Source organism: Phaseolus vulgaris, chromosome 7, assembly GCF_000499845.2.
Source record: "Phaseolus vulgaris cultivar G19833 chromosome 7, P. vulgaris v2.0, whole genome shotgun sequence".
Classification (NCBI taxonomy): Eukaryota; Viridiplantae; Streptophyta; class Magnoliopsida; order Fabales; family Fabaceae; genus Phaseolus; species Phaseolus vulgaris.
Genome location: NC_023753.2, coordinates 15,842 through 35,906, shown reverse-complemented (window position 1 = coordinate 35,906; position 20,065 = coordinate 15,842). Strand labels below are relative to the sequence as shown.

The 20,065-nt window shown below is 34.2% G+C and overlaps 3 protein-coding genes across 4 annotated transcripts; 2 read left to right on the top strand and 1 right to left on the bottom strand.

Annotated features, from left to right (window-relative positions):
- Positions 1–1,921: 1,921 nt before the first annotated feature.
- Positions 1,922–7,451, top strand: LOC137827705 (uncharacterized protein At2g33490-like). The gene is made up of 10 exons (XM_068633978.1): positions 1,922–2,351; positions 2,452–2,524; positions 2,602–2,676; positions 2,779–2,840; positions 2,930–2,998; positions 3,392–3,420; positions 3,496–3,703; positions 3,806–4,078; positions 5,222–6,226; positions 7,062–7,451. Exons 1-9 carry the CDS (start codon positions 2,235–2,237, stop codon positions 6,185–6,187), a joined length of 1,872 nt encoding a protein of 623 aa, XP_068490079.1. The 5' UTR covers positions 1,922–2,234; the 3' UTR covers positions 6,188–6,226; positions 7,062–7,451.
- Positions 7,452–8,906: 1,455 nt separating this feature from the next.
- On the top strand, positions 8,907–14,705 carry LOC137827707 (coiled-coil domain-containing protein SCD2). The gene is made up of 17 exons (XM_068633980.1): positions 8,907–9,360; positions 9,452–9,624; positions 9,809–9,884; positions 10,010–10,051; positions 10,133–10,195; positions 10,654–10,703; positions 10,790–10,817; positions 10,992–11,066; positions 11,137–11,247; positions 11,332–11,392; positions 11,880–11,996; positions 12,142–12,263; positions 12,350–12,419; positions 13,034–13,075; positions 13,187–13,227; positions 13,554–13,680; positions 14,419–14,705. Exons 1-17 carry the CDS (start codon positions 9,052–9,054, stop codon positions 14,532–14,534), a joined length of 1,623 nt encoding a protein of 540 aa, XP_068490081.1. The 5' UTR covers positions 8,907–9,051; the 3' UTR covers positions 14,535–14,705.
- A 673-nt stretch (positions 14,706–15,378) lies between these two features.
- LOC137828456 (trihelix transcription factor ASR3-like) lies at positions 15,379–18,360 on the bottom strand. 2 transcript variants are annotated; one of them, XM_068635044.1, is made up of 3 exons: positions 17,354–18,317; positions 17,023–17,064; positions 15,379–15,858 (listed from the first exon to the last, which is right to left on the bottom strand). In XM_068635044.1, exons 1-3 carry the CDS (start codon positions 18,096–18,098, stop codon positions 15,575–15,577), a joined length of 1,071 nt encoding a protein of 356 aa, XP_068491145.1. In that variant the 5' UTR covers positions 18,099–18,317; the 3' UTR covers positions 15,379–15,574. The 2 variants fall into 2 exon arrangements, with proteins under 2 accessions (XP_068491145.1, XP_068491146.1); XM_068635045.1 differs by lacking the exon at positions 17,023–17,064 and having other exon boundaries at positions 17,354–18,360.
- Positions 18,361–20,065: the final 1,705 nt, after the last annotated feature.

Below are 20,065 nucleotides of genomic sequence, written 5' to 3'. Positions count from 1 at the left end.
TATAATCTATATTATTATATAAAATGCCTCTTTCGTAACTTTTAATTATAAAATTTTAATTTTTCCTAAATTTATTTTATTTTATTTAATAAAATAAGTGATTAACAAACTTTTTCCTTTAAAATAATCAAATAACTTCTCTACTATTACATATATGTTTTAAATTGTACTGTTTTAATGTTGTTGAAATTATATGTATTTTATCGTAATAAAAAATTGTGAATGCATAAATGTGTTCTCATTAGTATTTAATAAAAAAAGTTACTATTTTATTTAATCTCTTCCTAATATGATATGTTGAAGGAGTTATGAAATTCGTTACAATTTTTAATTCAATTGAAACACAGTGTTAGTTTATCTAGGAGGATAACCATAAACCTATTTATTACATGAACCAAGTTGTATCCACTGACCAAACAAGCATGACGGGTATTTTTTTTCCCCATACTTTTCCTTTTGCATTTTGCAAATACGAAAAATCACATTTTACTCTTTTGATTTAAAGATTTTTTCTTAAACTGTGCAATTAGAAAATTAAAAGTGTTTTCCAAATTTACAATCTAAAAAAACTTTTGAATCTAAGAAAATGGAATTATTGGATGATGCAATCCTGAAGTTATCTGACCCTTTTCTGAACAAGTCTTCCTTTGTCTTGTTTGAGATTGGTGTGGGTTCTTGGGTCCTATGGAGACGCTAAGAATAGATTTAGCGTTGATTGATGAGTTTGTAGGTTCGGAGAAAAGGGTTTTGGCGTGTGAAGAGGGTGTTGGTGGGGTTCACAAACACTGCTTTCATGTGGGATGAGTTCTTCCACATTTTTAAGACCAATCTCTCAAGTTCCTTATGAACTTCATCGATTTCATTATTACATTAGATGTTTTGCATACAACATTGCATGCATATTTTTATTTTAAGAACTCTTCTAATCCTTAACATAGCTTGTGAGGCCTATATAACATTATTTTTCTTAACAACTATAGTAAAAGTTAAGATTATACTAGACTAGGTAGATGGACTATGATAGATTTTCCTTTGAACAAAGTTATTGGTTTGAGAAAACTTGACACACTCTTCAAGATATTTTGATATGATGTTTTTTGCAAAATCTTCTAGGTGGTCAAATAAAAGAACATTATCTCTAAATATAATAAAAATATTTATAAATTAAGAACATTACTATGTAAGCTTTTGAAACACATATCTTATCATATATATATATATATATATATATATATATATAAAGTATAAACTTATCAAACATAATATGTACAAAAGATATGATACTTTGTGTCTATTATTGTTATTAGACAAAACATTCCATATATCATCATCATATGTCATAATATGGTATTAAAAGAGATTCATATTTTAACATTTTGTTATAAATATTTAATCAAAATAAATAAATTTGACCCGTTGATATTTTTTCTAACAATTTATATTATTAAATTGTTTCTTTACATTTACTAAATTTATGTAAAGATTACTTTAAATTAATAGTAGTAATTAACAATTCAATCAAAATGATGTTTAAAATAATAATTATGATTCTATAAGTACACTAAAAATTATAATTATTTTAAAGACAGAAATAATGAAATCAATGTATATTTTATGAATTTAAATTTTTAAATTTGTTTTATTGAAATGTTTTTTTTAAGGAAAAATAGTTGATAGTTGGGCTTCACATAGCCGTATTCGAAGAAGGGTGAATAGGAAAAGTAGAAGTTGAGGGGATTTTTTTTTTTTTTAAAAAAAAAGGTTTTTTGAAGAAAAAGATTGAACATAACTGAGAGGTAAGAATAGAGTGAATTTGTTTATAATAAAAATAGAAGGAAGAAAGAAGGTTATTGAGAGAAAATGACTTGGGATTCACGTCAGGGAACACGTTTTGTTGACCAAAAGGAAAAGTTTTTTATTCAGGATTCACGGTCTGGTCTTCTATTCTCGAAACTCCTTTCAGATTAATATTTTGTTTTCTTTGTAAACGGTCAAACATTTCTATTCCTTCTCCCATTACACACTCATTGACCACACTCTTCCAATAATACATGCCATTACCAAATTACTTCACAACTTCAATTTTTTTTTAATTTAATTGAAATTCTATTTTGTAGTGTTGTGTGAGTGGAAGGGAGAAAAGAATAGAAGGTGTTGTGTTATGCAGCTACCTCACTGAATTTACCTTCGTCTTCCTCAATTTCACTCTCCTCCATTTCATTCCTTCACAAAACATGAAGAGGTCTCTCAGAAAGTTGGGAGTTCTCACGTTAGAGAAGCATCACCACCACCGTGACCGAACTAACATTCTTCCTTTGTCCCAGTTAGAGGACCTCGCTCAGGCCACCCAGGTTTTTCTTCTCTCTCTCTCTTTTTTTTTTCCTTTCAATTTTAATTTTAGGGTTCAAATTCAAACTCAAACTCAAACTCAACTGTTGGTCCACTGTGCAGGACATGGAAGACATGAGAGAGTGCTACGATAGCTTGCTTTCGGCGGCGGCCGCGGCCGCCAACAGTTCTTATGGTCTCTTCCTCTTCCTTCTTTTTTTGAGACAGATCAATAATAGTAACAATAGCAATTGAAATTTTGTTCTCTTCCAGAATTCTCAGAGTCTTTGGGAGAATTGGGCTCTTGCCTTCTTCAGAAAATCGCCTTGCATGACGACGAAGAAAGCGGTACTATGCACTTCTCTCTTCTACACCACAAATACTCACTCCTATCATGCCCAACTGCCAACTAACTTTCTCTCCCAATTTCGATTGGATGCGCTTTTGCAGGCAAAGTTCTCATAATGCTCGGTAAAATGCAGTTTCAACTCCAGAAGCTCATTGATAAATATGTCAGTTCCTCCTCAATCACTACTACTACCCTAAAACTTCAACAATCTCTCTGTGCTTTTCTAATCCTTTTTTCACTTTGCAATTTCAGCGCTCTCATATTACCCAGACAATTAACATTCCCTCGGATTCTCTTCTCAATGAACTTCGAGTTGTTGAGGTATCTTCTATCTAATCCAATCTCTATCTCCTCAATTCGAATTTGGACTCTTATACACCAGCAATCTCTAACCTCTTTCACCCTTCTATATTTGCTGCCTTATATTACCACTCTTTTTAACTCTCTAACACTACTCCCCGTCAAAACAATAATTTCAATCATTCTATTTCATCCAAACAAGATTCGTTGCTTTTTTTTTCCCATAAATGTTAATATGTTAGTGTTTTCTTAGTGGGGATTCGAACCCCCGACCACCTCCCTCTACCTTCACCTCCAACCCAACTTTATATCCCCATCAACATTCCTAGCTTGTTTGTTGAATTTACCATATCTTGCTCTATCCTTTTTGCGAATGATTATTTATTATTTTTTTTTCCCTTCTCGTTGAAGCAGGAGATGAAGCGACATTGTGACGAAAAAAGGTTTGGAGTGTTGTATTCGATATAATTGTCTTTTAATGTGATTCGTGCCTTATATTTTTGGTCTATAATCTGCAGAGTTGCATATGAGTCCATGTTAACAAGATATAGAGAAAGAGGCAGGTCTAGAAGCGGAAGAGGAGAGACTATTTCCTTGCAGCAGTTACAAATTGCTCGTGATGAATATGATGAGGAGGCCACCTTATTTGTTTTCCGTTTGAAATCTCTGAAGCAAGGTCAATCGTGGAGCCTTCTAACACAGGCAGCACGTCACCATGCAGCTCAGGTTTTATATATTCCCAACCAATATTTATTTTTCAGATATGGGAGAGTTACTCATTTTTAATGTTTCTTTCCTTTGTCTCTCCTTTATTATCCCCCCAAACAGTTGTGTTTCTTCAAGAAAGCAGTTAAATCTCTTGAGACAGCAGAGCCGCACGTAAAATTAGTAACAGAACAGCATCACATTGATTACCACTTCATTGGTATTGAAGGAGAGGATGAGGATGAGGATGAGGATGAGGATGAGGATGTGGAGGATGAAGATGAATATGAATATGAAGGTGACAGCCATGATGAGAATGATGATGGGGAGCTGAGTTTTGACTATGCACAAAATGAACACGAGCAAGATGTTTCTACATTAGGGAACTCAAAGAAGGTGACTACCTTTTGAAACTAGGCAAATTAGTAATGTTTTTTAACTTCATTTGCATATTTCAATCCCATTGGGAATGAACATTACGAAGATTGAGCAACCATCCCAGCAAACATGCATCAATATGAGTAGGAATTCATTGAGCACACAAATAGTGATGGATGATGGGTTTGATGATGGGAAGTAGGCTAGAGTGAGAGGGAAAGAGAAAAGAGGTGTTTTCTGTTATTTATATTCAAAGACTCAAGAAGAATATTCTCATACAAGGGCCTCCCCTTTACACCAAAACATTGTTCTCAGTTCAGATTAATTTTCCCAAAAGATAATTCCCCTGTATAGTTTACAATTTGTTATTTAACCCCTCGTGTTCAGTCAGGCCTCCTATCCACCTTACACCCCACCTAAAACTCTCACAGCATTTCTTATTCCTTCTGCTATACACTGCCCATATCCTCTCTTTATTTTCATTCCTAACGGTTATGGTTTTAAAGCCTAGATTGCTAAAGAAAAAATGAGTAAAATCAAAAGGGGGGTGAGGGAATATTGTGTTATATTGTTGTTTAGGACCAAAATCCATGAGAATCAGAGTTCTAGGTGGAATGTTCTTATGTGCAGGAACTTTACATCTGTTATATTTGTTTTCAAATGTGATTATATTGTTTTTTGTGTGTACAACTAATTCAGTTTGGATGGAAATCTGGAAGGGTGGATTAAGAACTAAGAACATCCAGAATATAACCTGGAATATCAATATCTCTTGTCTATCCATATAATTCTATGAAAGTTGTACACTAACCTTATGATTGTTAATATTTGGGGTCAAATCCATACTTCTGGTTTTAATTTTTGTCTATAAAGAGCTTACATATGCTAGATTACTCTCATTTTGAAATGTTGAATCATGCATGCTTCTCTGCTGTTGGGCCTGGTGGAATTTATCTTTCCCAAAGGTTCAACTGTAAAAGCAAAGGTAAGGAAAAACAAAAAGCTTCGGGGTTCATGGGATTTAGGACTGAAAATACTTCACATGTTGATATATATGACTCAAGTGGAGGCTTCTTGATGCATTTGAAGCGAGATTAATTAATTTCCTTATAATCTAAATTTTTTGAACTCTTATAAATATGCATGCTGTTTAATGTGTAGGAAAACTTGGATAGGCTTAGCAAGAATTCATTCTCCTTCAGGGTTAGAGAGGCAAGCCAATCTGCCCCACTTTTTGCTAATAATAAATGTGATTCTAGAGAAAAGCTGAGACAGATGCGGCCAACTTTATCACGGAAGTTCAATTCATATGTGCTGCCTACACCAGTTGATGCAAAGAGTTCCATGTCTCCGAGGTCAAGTAAGCAAATACCTTCCAAAATAAAGGCAAATTTAGATGAGCCTATGAAGAATTTGTGGCATTCATCCCCACTGGAACAAAAGAAATATGGAAACACTTTTGGGGATGGGGCATTTTCTGGTCCGAATGTTAGGACTGCGCAGTCTGCAGTCAAGGAGAGTAACAGCAATACTGCATACACAAGATTGCCACCTCCTATAATTGATGGTAATTTATCCTCGAATCATGATTTTGTTACTGCTTACTCTAAAAAGATTAAAAGACAAGCCTTTTCTGGTCCATTGGTAAGTAATGCTTGGCCAGCCAAACCTGTTTCTTTAGACAGTGTCCAATTGTTTTCTGGACCTCTTTTACGGACATCAATTCCTCAGTTTCCATCATCATCATCTCCAAAAGTATCTCCTAGTACTTCTCCCCCTCTTTCATCTTCACCTAAAATAAAGGAGCTTCATGAACTTCCAAGGCCTCCAACCATATCTGCATCCAATTCTAAGCTTTTAGGTTTGGTGGGTCATTCAGGTCCATTGGTGTCCCGAGGTCACCAGCTTTCTGCTCGAAATAATCCGGTTACATCAAATGCAGCATCTCCGTTGCCAATGCCTCCTCCACCCATGGTTCGAAGTTTCTCCATACCTTCTAGTGGTGCTAAAGTTACAGCATTAGATGGGTCAAGACCTCCAGAAGACCTTAACAGATCATCAATATCCGAGTATACTGATTCTCCTCCTCCGATGTTCATTGCTTCATCTACTAGTCACCCATCATGAGATGGCTCTCAGACTGTTGCTCGACCGTCTTGTCTGGAGGTAATATTTAAAGAAGATTTTTTTTGTTTTGTTTTCATGGTTTAAATAAGTATTTGTTATAAATTATTGAATGTAATTGAAGTTTCATGTATAAATGGAAAAGCCTTCTTCTCATTACCTGGTTTCAAGAGAAAAAAAATGGACATGAGGGTTATCACTCAATCCCTTGGAAATCCCTATATTTCTTATGTTCTTTCATAGAAACCTTTATACATACTAGAAATGTGAATTAGCATTGAATCTATTTGAAGTGCAAGCACGGGATCTTTAAGCTGTTTGAATTGGTAGAAAGGATTTAAATGAAATGACATTAATTCTGCTGTTTGGATTTCTTAAAAGCGGGCACCTTTAGGGTATTTGATTAAGGAAGCAAAAGTAGAAATATTTAATGAACTGAAAAACATGTATTAGACCGAAATTTGAAAACGCAATGACATTTTAATGCTTGATTTTTTAAGTATTCAAAGGCCTTTACTAGGATGAAAAGTATATGTTCCTTAACCGTTGTTCATGTGGTACTATTTAGCAATACGCTTCTTAAAACTAAAGAATGGAACATTATGGATTCTATGTATCCTGTTCCAACCGATACTCTGATTTTTCTCCACCCTCTTGATTCCCCTCCTCCCAAACTTAGGGTTGTACGAGGCCTCTGAAACAACGGAATAGAATCTCTATTCTAATTTAGTTACTCCCAGTCCATTCTTTTTCCTCCCAACTTGTAGAAGCTCGCATGGTATATTTTTATACATATAAACCAAAATTGGCTTACTATGTTCGTAGTACCAATAACCCTATAAAAAAATGTTTAACCTAGTTTATTTCTCGATTTCAGGGATGTACATGCTTATATAATAATATCCAATGGCCCAGGTATGGTACTTAAACAGATTAACTGCTTTTAAGAAGATATGCTCTATTCAAAATCGTAAGGGTCAAGTTTTGTTTCTCATAGGTTGGTACATTTGCAAATCTGTAAATATCCTTTATAATTCTTTTTCTGTCGTTATTATTGTTAATTCACCCATCAATTGGGGCGATTATTCTATTCCTATTTTTAGTGAAATAAATGACCATGTATTGAGCTGTTGTATTTTGCATTTAAGCAAACTATTTAGCTCCTTTAAAGTGACAAAGTTCAAATAGGGCTGATGTAATGCAAATATTATATGCATGCAAGCAATGTTTTTAAAATTGAATCAAATCAAACATGTTTTACGGGTGATTAGATGTGGATAAGCATAAATGTATACAATTATTAATAACACCCAAACTTATACACCATCTAACATATGGTAAACTTAAATTTTCATCAGATTTAATTCAATTTTTAGTCTATAAAAAAAAAGGTAGTTAAGCGGTTCGATTTCGAAAAGTTAAAGTTGAACTCATAGTGATTGTTGTAAGCATATGATGTTGGTGCTAAACACAAAATGTTGGCGCTAAGCACATTTGTGACAAAGAACATCCTAAAAATTTAGCTCCAATCAGCTTAATGCTTAGAAATTGTGCTCAGTTCAAAACTAAGAACATCCGAATATTGCAGTTTAAGTTTGCTTAACTTAGAAAAATTGAATTGAGAATAGTTATTAATTAAATATTAACACAAATTTATAAATAATTTGTTTCAAATTATTATCAAACCGAAAGATATATTAACAACATTTTATTTTAATTATCTCAACATTTAACATTTTTCTTAAATAACAATATTTATATTTAAACGTGCTAGAAGTTCTAATATTTTTCAACATTTATATGAAGTTTATAAAATACTTATTAATTGATTTGGTTGATATCTTAAATTGTCCAGGATCAACACAAATTATTAATTATAAACTTTATTATATTATATTAATATTGTTGTTTCATCATATCAATGTTATTGTTGCAGCAATAAAAGAGAAAAAAGAGAGTTATTATTACATTTAAAAATAAATAAATAAATATAACTGTTTAATTTTGATATGAGTTTCGGAAGTAAAATAACAATACATTAAAGGGAAAAATGTCTACGAACTTAATTATTAAATAAAATACAATGTTTTTTTTCCAGTATACTCTCCAAGTATTGGTAATTATTATTTCTATTTTAAATTACAATTTTTTTAATAATTAAAAATAATGTACTAAAAAGAAAATTAAGCATTTATTTTATGATTGTTTTAAGCCATTACTAAGAAAACAATTTATAGAAACATTTCATAACAAAAGTTTAAAAATAATTCAGAATTATATTAAAATTTTATTTTAAATAATATTCAGTTTTGAATCATGCAAAATTTAAATTATTCGAAAAAATATTTTTTAAAAATAACATTCAAATATTTTTGTGAATTATTTTTCTATTTTTTCTTATTGTATAATCTAAAATACTAAATTTTTAAAATTAACTTATGATTAAAAACATAATACATACATATATATATATTAAGTAAGCCCCACATAATAAAAAACGTACAATACAAATAAAAAATAAGTCTGAAAATGTCTTAAAAATATAAATTGCGTTGTAAGTGCATATTATATATGGAATAAATACTTTATACACATAAATTATATTTATAAGTTATAAGGAGAAATTTATATTATGATATAAGGGTATTTCTGAATTGAAACATTTGATATTAAATGTTTAAAAGTAATTTATAAATTTGAAATACATACAGAGCAACGAACGCATTGAATATTTAGGAGTAATGGTTGTTGAATTTTAAAAGGAAAAAGAAAAGAGTGGGTCAAAATAGTGAGTGATGAGCATTGACATTGAAGTGACCGACTAACGAGGAGTTTTGCGAAGGGAAAAGGGAAAAGAGAAAAGAGAGATGGAGCGGAAGTGGAGCAGTGAATCTGGGAATGTGATGTCGTCGTCACCGTCACACTCCCGTAACGGCCATTCTCGTTCTTCCTCACTCACTCTCACTGCAACTGGAATTTCAACCGTCAAACGGACTCAGAATGTTGCTGCCAAAGCCGCTGCTCAGCGCCTCGCTCAGGTCATGGCTTCTCAGACTGCCGACGACGACGCCGACGATGACGACGACGATGATCTAGGTTTTCGCTACACTGCTCCGCCACCTCTCTCTCTTTCCAGGAACTCTGCTAAGACTCTTAGATCGCCATCTCCTGCCGCGGTCCGATTCTTCCCCTTCCCTTCCACTCCACATTTATCCTTATCCATAATTAACTAACTTCCTTTCCTCATTCACCTCCTAACTTAATCAGGTACCTCGAAATTTCTCAGAAGAATCAATGTATCTTCGGCCAGCTCCAGCACCAGCACCAGCTCCAGCACCAACTCCACCTGTTACTAACAGACCTCCGCTAAGCCTCAGAACTCCAGCTCCTGTTCCTTCCTTAGACCCTCCCATTCCTAATAATAAGCCCAAAGATAAAAGGTAAATTCTCACTCCCTTCGCATTTCTGCCCCTGTACGTCATATCATATCTTATTCTATATAACTAATAGATCCGTACAATGCGTACCCCTTCCCAAATTGTTTTTCCGTATTGCTGATTTCTTTTATGTGTATGTCTATATATATATAATAATGCATGTACAATTCGGGATTCCATTTTACAGATTTCCGTTTGATACTGGGCTCGTTCTACCAAAAGATTCAGGACTTCAGCGTGAGGCTTCTGTACTTCGTGATGAGGTTAATTACCTTTTTTGCCAATTTTTGTTTTTCTAAATTTCAATGAAACAGAATTCAACGTGTTAATAACTGATGCCCCCACGCCCTTCTAAATTCACTTAAACAAATCTCTGCTCTACCTGCAGGTTGATATGCTGCAGGAAGACAATGAAAGTATTCTAGACAAGGTACTGCGGTTTACTTTGTTTTCTACAGGTTGTGAATGACCTCACTTCATTCATAACTATTCAAGTGTTTCTACAATGCAGCTTAGACTCGAGGAAGAGAGATGCAAGGAATCAGAGGCCAGAGTTAGGGAGCTTGAGAAGCAGGTGCTGGCTTTATTTATTTTTTAGTATACAGTACTATAGGTTCCACCCATTGATCATGGTGTTCTGAATTATTGTCTCCTTGTTCTTGGTTGATACATTAAGAGTCCCTAATTCATACTTGCTTATTACACTGCTTGTGATTAAGAGTTTCCTATTGCTTTTGATTTGAGATTCTGTCTATTGTTGAGCCTAACTCATGATATTTACCTCACCAGATTGGGTTGTATTTGTGTGTCTAGTTGGCTATTATAATCTACTATGCTATACTCGCAAATGTGACCTTTGGCCCAGTGGTCACTTCCTTTAGTCCTTTCGTCTAGGAGTTTATGATTTCCTTTCTTAGTTTTTAAATTTTATTACTTTGCTTAGATATTTATGTTTATATATGAGTGTATGTGTCAATGAAAATTCTTTCAAGTGTGGATGTGCAGATTTTAATTTTTCATCAGAATTTGTAGGTTGCTTCCCTCGGAGAAGGTGTATCTTTGGAAGCCAAACTCTTGAGCAGGTGTGTGAATTAAAGTTAAAACTGTTGCAAATGGGTTTTCATTCACTTAGTACGGTGTGTGACACCCCCATATTACTGAATTGCAGAAAGGAAGCAGCATTGCGTCAAAGAGAGGTAATGTGGTGGTGATAACTTCAACTGTCGAGCTGCATGTTGTACAAACTCTGAATATAGTTGATTTATTCCATTTGGGGAATCAAGATATTGTTTAGAAAAATAGTTTGGTATTCCATTTCTTGCTTAATCCCCTTGTGAAAAATGCCTTCAACAGAGCTTTTTATTTCACAGGCTGCGCTTAAGAATGCGAAAGACTCAAATGATGGAGTTGATAAGGAAATCATATCTCTACAGGCTGAAATTGAGGTGAATAGGCCATTTTTTAACATTCTCAACACAAGCTGCCTTATATGTTTAATTATTTATTCTGAAACAGAATGCAAAAGTTGAGACTGAGGCCGCAGTAAAACAGCTTAATGGAGCTGAATCTGAAGTAAAGGCTCTTCAATCGATGACTCAAAGAATGATATTAACTCAGAAAGAAATGGTACATACTTCCACAGTAGCAGGAGTCCATTGGTATTTGTTAGTTACTTTGAAAACTTGTTATATATAATTATTTTCATGTCAGGAAGAAGTTGTTCTAAAGAGGTGTTGGCTTGCGCGTTATTGGGGTTTAGCTGCAAAATATGGTACGCCACTGTCTGTTTTTAACTTCTTCTTTTTCTTTTCTTTTGGGAGAAGCATTATTGTATTTCTTGTGGACATGACTAATGAGTCATTTTATTATCAATTGGTTCTAAATTTCAATCACTTTTGACAGAACCTGAATAAGCTTTCACAGTTCTTTATTATAATTATTTCGGCATTTATGCATGTTAGTATTATTGTAAATCTGCAGAGTGATGATAACACATTGGTATGTAGCTACAAATAAACCAAGCTGGTGATATGTCTTTTTGTTTTTCTTCTGGTGAGAGGCAAAAGCATCTCAACTGCACTGGAATATATTACTGAAGCTTTTGATATGAGTTTTATAATTTTTGTATGATTGCAGGCATATAAAATTATACTTTGTCTATATATCAAGTTTGAATTCAGCAGATCTGGATAAGTGAATAATTCCATGATTCACTTACTGCTGTCTGTTATCTAGTGTAACTTCTTCCATGGTTATAGGCATCTGTGCAGACGTTGCAGTTTCGAAGTACGAACTTTGGTCATCCTTAGCCCCTCTTCCATTTGAGGTCGTTGTTTCTGCTGGACAAAAGGCTAAGGAGGAATGCTGGGAAAAAGGCATGAAATAAAGATTTGGACTCTGCAGTTCATATTAGTTTGACTGCATTGTAGGGCAAATCTATGCTCTATGTTATATTTTTTTCTTAGAATGATGAATTGCATTATGTGAATTCCAGAGATAATTGTTATGATTTTTAAACAGGTGATGATGCAATTGAGAAGAGGAGCAAAATTGTTCCTGACTTAAATGATCTTACTGGAGAAGGAAATATTGAAAGTATGCTTTCTGTTGAAATGGGACTAAAGGAGCTTGCTTCTTTAAAGGTTTTCAGAAATATATTAAATGACTTAAATAAATTGTTATGGGAAATTCAGTCATCTAAGTAATTTTTGTCATGTTCCTCTCTAAGGTTGAGGATGCAATTGTGCAAGCATTAGCTCAACAGCGGCGTCCAAATTCTGCTCGACAATTAGTCTCAGGTATGTGTTGTCACTATTCTTGTTATCTTGTACTTGCATACCTCTTGAATGATAGATTAAAGAGAAACATACTAATTGGCAAGAAATTGGGTAGTGAAGGTATAGAAATTGGCAAGAAAGTAGCACTAGAGACACTCTTTGAGGCATTGTATGCAACTCGTTGTTTGTTTCCAGGTAGTGTGGAACAGACAGAAATATGTACAGCAATGCTAGCGGTACCCATTGACAGTTTATGTCTCGGCCATTAGAACAACACTGGGTTGTTGTCAAGGGAATTCTCATTGTTGTTATTTTTAGTTCTCACTTCTTGTGAGCTTACCGGGTATTGGAGTATAGTTTTACTCCTGTTGTAAATAAACCTTTCTTTTCTGTTAAGCTTTGACAACTGTCCTCTGTAACTGATTTAGTTACAGATTGTTAGGATCAGGTACATTCTGTCAAAGTCTCTCTAGAGTAGTTATATATAGCTAATTTCATCATTCTTGTATTTTGGCTTTCTTTTTTCTATAATATAATGCAGTTTCTTTTTATTCTATTTATAAACATCAAATCTGTCAGATTGAAATCCGACATTCTTATGTAATAACATTCTGTACACTTTTGACCATTACCAGATATTAAATCACCTGGGGACCCTAAGTTTATGGAAGCCTTTGGTAAGTTTTCTCCCACCTACTATTAGCTGAAATAGCTACGTGGTGTCCCTTTTTGTGCAAAAATGCAAATGAGAAGTTAAAGCTATACTAAATATCTTCATTTTTATGTAGAATTGAGTCCAGAGGAGTCTGAGGATGTTCTTTTCAAGGAGGTATTCCGTGCTCTTATGAACTATTTATGCTCTTTATTATTATTATCAGCTTCTTGGAATGTTTGTATATTACAATCTCTTTTATTTCTTCTCTATGAGAAGGTATGCTTTTTTAGATTCTGGATTACACGATTCTTTGATTTTAACTTTTGTAGCATGTACTTTTTAATGATTTACCTCCCTTCTCATAATGTTGATGGCTTGCATCTAGTTTGGATCTGCAACCAGTGAAGATGACATTTAATCTCACGGTTCTCTGTTTGATTAGATGTGTGCTTTGTATTAGTGAAACATGCCTTCTATGTGCATTTACTCTTCCTGTACAGGCTTGGCTGACATTTTTTTGGAGAAGAGCGAAGGTTCATGGTATAGAGGAGGACATAGCCAAAGAACGCCTTCAGTTTTGGATTGGTCGGAGTGGACATTCACCTACATCGCATGATGCTGTTGATGGTAGCGTCTAGTATTTTTCTTTTAATTAATAACTATGTAGTACACGTGAATGTTTCAATCCAGTATTATACTATTTGGTATCTGATGGGGAAAAATCTCATGCACATTGAAAATCATAGCAATCTTCAGGGTGGGTGATATTTTCTTTCTTTACATGACCCTTTTATATAGCAAAGGACCATGACTTCGTTCATTAATGACACTAGGGAGTTTTACTTTCCAACCAGTTTACTTACCCCTCCTTATGATAGTGGAGTCCTCCAAGGGTTAAGGACATTCCAATAGCTTTTGGAATGTACCTTTAAATTTCCTCTCACTTTACATTAGTTTGGAAATTTGAATTGTTCTCCTATAGTTTCGTAGAAAATTGTTCTGTTATTGTGACCGGTAACATATTTCTTGAGTCAATGCCTTGCTAATCACCTTTAATGGAACACGTCTCAGCTGGTAGGCCTGGAGTCTAGATTGGGTAATGACAAGGTAGGGAAGAGTCTTGTTTGTTTATATGTTCATAATGGAGCGTGCTTATCTCGGACACACTATTATTACACTTCAAAATGCATACCCAATTCTTTTTCGTGCCCTTTCTCCTATTACGGCAGTATTCTCGTAAGCACATAATATATATGCTTTAATTTTTCCTTTATTGACAATGTTGGTTGGCTAGGGGATGAATTCTTGTTTAGTATTATTGAGAAAATCTGCATTCTATACTTACGTGGATTTTTCAAATTCCAGTTGAGCAAGGACTCTCTGAGCTCAGGAAACTGGGGATTGAACATCGACTTTGGGAAGCATCCAGAAAGGAAGTTGATCAGGACTTAACTATCGCACGAAAGTGGACTTCACTTTAAATGTGTGCTTAATTTGCTTGAGAGATTTTCTGATTTATGCATATGAAGTGTGAATTTTATCTTCTGGAGACTGTCACCTTCTACTGCATTCAAATGAGTCTATTCTTGCTGTTAGCTCCAGGAATACTGACTGTTATTGATTAAATTTAGTAACTGATGAAGTTATCGCTCTCTTTTTCCTCTTTTTATGGCATAAATAATAGTGATAACCTGTCAGAATATTAAGACTGTCTCTAATATCAAAAGATGATAATATAATTTCGTTATTTTTTTTATAATTTGTAAAAAATTATAAACATAAATTTAAAATTTAGAAAATTAGACATGATTTTAATAAAACTCATCTAAATATATTTTATATTATATCATATCATTTTTTAATTGTTATTTTACGTATGTTGAGTATTAGATAAAATTATAACTTATTCTTATTATTTTAACTTTATTTTATTATACCATATTCTTATTATTTTAACTCTTACTTTATTATACCATATGACTTTATCGTATCATATAATGTTTATTAACTAATCCCCATGTTACTCTTATATTATTTTATCCTATTATATCTTGATCACAAAATGAATGAGTACTTCTCCATGCATGCAGACAATAAGCACATGTTGTCTAATAACTATTATTCCTAATAAAAGGAAAAATATAAAATATTGAACTGAAGTATGTGTTCACCATAATTCTATAAATAAGTACAGTTGAAAACAAATTAGTAATAAAGTGCATCTCAAAAGTTTCTAGAGAGCTATCCCAGCAAATTAAAAACAATACCTAGAAGTAAATGAACTATGAACCATTAATAAAAATAAAAATGCATTTCAAGATGAAATTCGTATAACCTCGTGTATAAATATATAGCAGTAAGAGAGATCGAAATGTGTGTAAAATCCTAAAATGGAAGTAATAAACCACAATTCACAATTCTCCCTAAAAGGAAAACATCCGGTGAGGAGATAAATAAGAGTAACCCCAATTATCTACATGACTTCAACTGTTATGTACAGTGTATTCTGATTGCTCTTGCGCTATAATTTATCAGCGATTCTCCCTAGAGCATCTGCAAGCTTATCAAGCACAGCAACCAAATTACTACCATGGACTTTCCGCTGCTCACGATCCAACTGGAAATTTATATTCTGCGCTTCAAGTTGAGCACTTAGCATCTTCCCATTTCTTTCTAAGACATCAATTAAATGAATTTGCAAACTCTCCTCCCCTCCATCACTTGCTAATCGCTTCCTTTTCCGCTCTCCTTGAGAACTTGAACCCATTTCTGGATTTGGAGTTCTCCGTTTCTCGTTAGTCACACCTATGTATAAAACAAAATGTATAATCAAACATCAGTCATGTGTTATCATTGTTAAATGACTTTCTGGAAAAACCATTTTTAGTAAGCAATCACACGTTGGATGATTATCCCCAGAAAAGATGAACACGAGTAAATGATACTTAGCACAATAACTAATTATATATTGGCATTATTGAAATTCCAAATTCAGAAATAGGAACTGATGAGCAACCAATCAACTCTATTCTCAGGCTGCTGCAGGAATCAGAAGCAGCAGCAGAAACAAAAGCACTGGTCTAGAGATATTGAACAAGGTAGCAAGCTGCGACAGATGAATTGATTCCCCTGTTTTCTTCTCCTTTCCTACATATTTCAGATATCCAAATCACCTTCCTCAGAAACACCAACAACATCGTGTCCATCCTCATCATCAAGCGTCATATTCCACCACTTAAGAACATGTGCAGCCTCCTCAAATTGGTAGTTAACTTACCAATTGATACAAGTTGGTTCAAAACAGATTGGTAGTTAACTTTAATCGATGCAAGTTGGTCAAAAACATAGTTAGAGATGGGGCTCAAAAGCATCTCAATGTCCTTTTTCTTGTCAGGGTTCTTGTTGCACTTTTTAGCATGTCGGAGAACTTGTAACTAGCAATCCTGACAATGCTAATTAGCCGACCACCAAGCTGGTGCTGTGACATTAAGGAGCAGTTTGTAGGTGGTGTGAGCCTTGGACCATACAATTATTTATCTGCTTGAAATCTTTTTTGATGGAGAAAAGTGAAGGGAAAGAATGAGACTAATCTAAGGGTTACAAATTTTGGTGCATGGTAGGCCATCTATCATGACGGTACACTCTAGAATTCATCTAAAAGCAACTAATAAACTTAGCTATCTCATTTAGCTTCTCCGAAAGCTAAAGTGCATAAGTTGATTTTTAACTTATGAAAGAAACTCAATTCAGTTTACCTTCTTACTTTATTCTCTTCCAAGTGCTTACGGAGAATATCAGTGAAACAAGTCTAAAAGTCAGCTATTTCAAAATAAGCTTACATTTCATTATTTAAGTTGTTTTTGTAAAAAATAAGCTGATTGAAAACTAGGGAGAGAAAAATTATGCCTATACTAACACAAATGTGATAAAGCAGTTGAGATGGCTGTGCGGCATGATATTGATCATTACCTTCCCCTTGGCATCCACGGAGGAGTGGTTGATATTGCTTTTCTGTAAAGGAGAAGAAAACATGCAGGAAATGGTCCAGATAGCAATCAAACATCGTGACGTGCTTATAGTTTTTCCATGTTTACAAGAGACAGACGTGTAACACTGGCACAGCAATATCATTGGTAGAAGTAGAAGAAAAAGACAAGACAAGAAGCAAGCAAGCAAAGAAGATAGATGACAAAGTGGCAAAAGCAAGACAGTAGAATGCGAGTGCAGAGCAGAAAAGGCAAAAAGAAAAAAAAACCACGTACGATAAATTGGAAAACAAGGAATGGAATAAAATATGAACCTGATAGAGGAATGGGAGCAGGAAAGTCCCTGTTGGAGGGCGGCAAAATGTCCTTTTTCTCAGGACTGGCAGAGAATTCATCTTGTTCAAAATCTGAGAACAAGCCATCCTCAACAGGCACACTGCGATTACTATCATAGAGATGAGGCTCCGCAGGATCAGCAGGGGCAGGGGAAGGGGCAGGGGCAGACCCTCTTTTGGAGTCCATGTCCATGTCCTTGCAGACCGTTACTGTGATTGATGGAGGCGACGGAAGAGCGAGAGGCAACGGCGGAGGAGCTTGGGAGCCTGAATCGAGAATATCATAAACCTCCTTGTCGAAAAAACCGGGCAATTTCCTGTCTCTCCTTAAATCGTTTCTCATGACCCAAAAGGAATCGGAGTCCTCCCTTAGCTGAGACTCCCATTCTCTGATCTTCTTGTAGTCTCCGGCCAAATTGCTCCACCTTTTCCGGCACTGAACAGGACCTCTGTTGACTCCATGCTTTCTGCAGTAGGAAGAAACTGAAGCCCATTTGGGCTCGACCTGACCCGACCCTAATGGCAATCCGGCCGTTCGACCCCTCCTGAACTTGTTCTCAGCGTCTCTCTTTCCCTGTATCAGAACCAGAATTTCTTGCCTTGTCCACCGAGGCAGTCTCGGGGCTTTCCCTCCCTCATCTCCACCCTCCCCCCGAACATCCACGCCGTCAACTGGGTTCGGATTCCTACTCTGACCCAGCGACAATTCCTGCTCTAAAGCCATCAACTGTTTTTATTCTTCTTTTTCTTCGGCACGTGACTCCTTTTGGGATGTCCGTTACGCCGTTTATGAGAGAGGGTCACCTCATCTCTCTCCGTAACGAAGCACCAAGAGGCACAGAAATGGAGGAGAGAGGCGTTTTGGTTTTGCGGCTTTTCAGACTGCAATTGTATTTCAGACTTCAATTTTTAACTGACTCTATTCTCTATTCTCTATTCTCTATTCTCTACTAAACCAACACCTTATTCACCCTTAACTACCAAATAAAAGCTTATTCACCCTAACCAGCTTTATATTATTATTGCCATTCTCTCTTCTATTCTATCCAATTAAATCTCTACGGCTATTCTTCTTTTTTTCTTCTACATCTGCTTATACAAATCTCACCAACACCAATTTCAATTGAAAGTTACTACTTTTCTTAGCCACTATCAAGGTTTATTTTTCACATAATTTATTGTATTTATTCTAGATGTAAATTTTTTATTTTTATTTTTTTTCTGTAAAACAAAACTAAGTTATTTCGATAAATGAACTTACGATTGAGTTCTTAAAAAAAAAATCAATCAGTTTGTTTTAAATTTTAAAAATCAATTAAGTGATTTTAACACAATTTTATTATGATTTTCAAACTCTTTTTAAATATTTTTAACAAATTTCATTTAATGATAAAATTGTTTTAACCATCTTTTAAAGTCTATATAAAAGATTATTTTTTATCATTTGAAAATCAAGAAGAGAGTTTATTAAAAACATTTTTCGAGATAAGATCAAAGAGCTTTGAGAATCAATCTTATCATAAATGGATCATTGCTTATGTGCGAAATAGGAATATGGATTTTCTGTTCTATTTTTCTTTAATTTTGTAAAACCTATGTGTATTCTTATTCTTTCTTTCAATTTTGTATTGTGTGTAAAGCAATTTTAGATAGTGTTTTCTGCAAACTGTGTTTTTTTTACTGAGAGTGTTGTGTTCTTGAGGAGTTCAAGATCAACTCTTTTGGTTGTAGTGTAATTTGTTTTATATTACTTAATGAATTCTCAGTGGTGTGCTAGAGACTCAATGTAGCTCCTAGATTAAGAGTGAATTAATATAAATTTCTTTCTGTGGATCTTTCTTTCCTACTCTATGAACTCTTTTAAATATTGTTCGGTGTGCTCTGCATTAAACAATCAATAAGTTGTTTCGATAAGTGATTGTAGAAAAGTTTGTCACAATAAACAAGACAAATATTCTTTAGCTATTACTTCTCATGATAATTAAGTGTAATGAAAATCATCTAATGCTTGTGATATGTTGGATTACTCTAAAGCATGTAGTTGTACTTTCTTCGTGTCAAAACTAGAGTTAGTTTGAGACATATAAGGAGATAAGTGACGGTAATGTTTTGATGGCTTACAAAATTGTGGGCATTGGGTCTATTAAAATTTGTGTATAGGACAATGTAGTGAGGATATTGTTAGACATTTTTCGCATTCAAGAATTTAAGAACTTGATTTCAGTGGGTGCACTAGTTGCTAAATGGTTCACATGCAATGTTGAAAGAGTGTGATATAGGTGTTTGAGAAGGGGAGTGTTGCGGTAATGAAAGGGAACATGGTGAGTAGTTTATATATCCTAAAGAGGTTCCACTATGCCAAGCTCCACAACATTTAATAATGGTTTTTGGCATTTGGGTGAGAAAGTGATGGAAGTGTTGTGTAAGTTTACAATTTTTGTGAGCATTGCATCTATGGTAAATAAGCAATATTTTTTTTAAGGTTGATGTCCAATATGAAAGGCACATTGAACTATGTTGATTCTAATTGATGGGATCTTTTGAGAGTTTCATTGGGAGGTGCTAGGAATTCCTTTTTATCATTGATAAATATTTAAGGATTAATTAAATATTCAATATAAAATATAAATTTGAAGCTTTCAATATTTTAAACATTGTCTTACTCTTATATATTGAAATTCTATTATAAGA

Excerpts from the sequence above, each read along its gene's own strand:
- LOC137827705 (XM_068633978.1), top strand. The coding sequence starts at position 2,235 with ATGAAGAGGTCTCTCAGAAAGTTGGGAGTTCTCACGTTAGAGAAGCAT. Across the intron at positions 2,352-2,451 it reads ACCTCGCTCAGGCCACCCAG|GACATGGAAGACATGAGAGA; the intron begins GTTTTTCTTCTC and ends TCCACTGTGCAG. Across the intron at positions 2,841-2,929 it reads AGAAGCTCATTGATAAATAT|CGCTCTCATATTACCCAGAC; the intron begins GTCAGTTCCTCC and ends TTGCAATTTCAG.
- LOC137827707 (XM_068633980.1), top strand. The coding sequence starts at position 9,052 with ATGGAGCGGAAGTGGAGCAGTGAATCTGGGAATGTGATGTCGTCGTCA. Across the intron at positions 10,704-10,789 it reads GAAGCCAAACTCTTGAGCAG|AAAGGAAGCAGCATTGCGTC; the intron begins GTGTGTGAATTA and ends ACTGAATTGCAG. Across the intron at positions 11,067-11,136 it reads CTCTACAGGCTGAAATTGAG|AATGCAAAAGTTGAGACTGA; the intron begins GTGAATAGGCCA and ends ATTCTGAAACAG.
- LOC137828456 (XM_068635044.1), bottom strand. The coding sequence starts at position 18,098 with ATGGCTTTAGAGCAGGAATTGTCGCTGGGTCAGAGTAGGAATCCGAAC. Across the intron at positions 17,065-17,353 it reads TGCTCCCATTCCTCTATCAG|AAAAGCAATATCAACCACTC; the intron begins GTTCATATTTTA and ends TCTCCTTTACAG. Across the intron at positions 15,859-17,022 it reads CCGTGGATGCCAAGGGGAAG|GTGTGACTAACGAGAAACGG; the intron begins GTAATGATCAAT and ends TTTTATACATAG.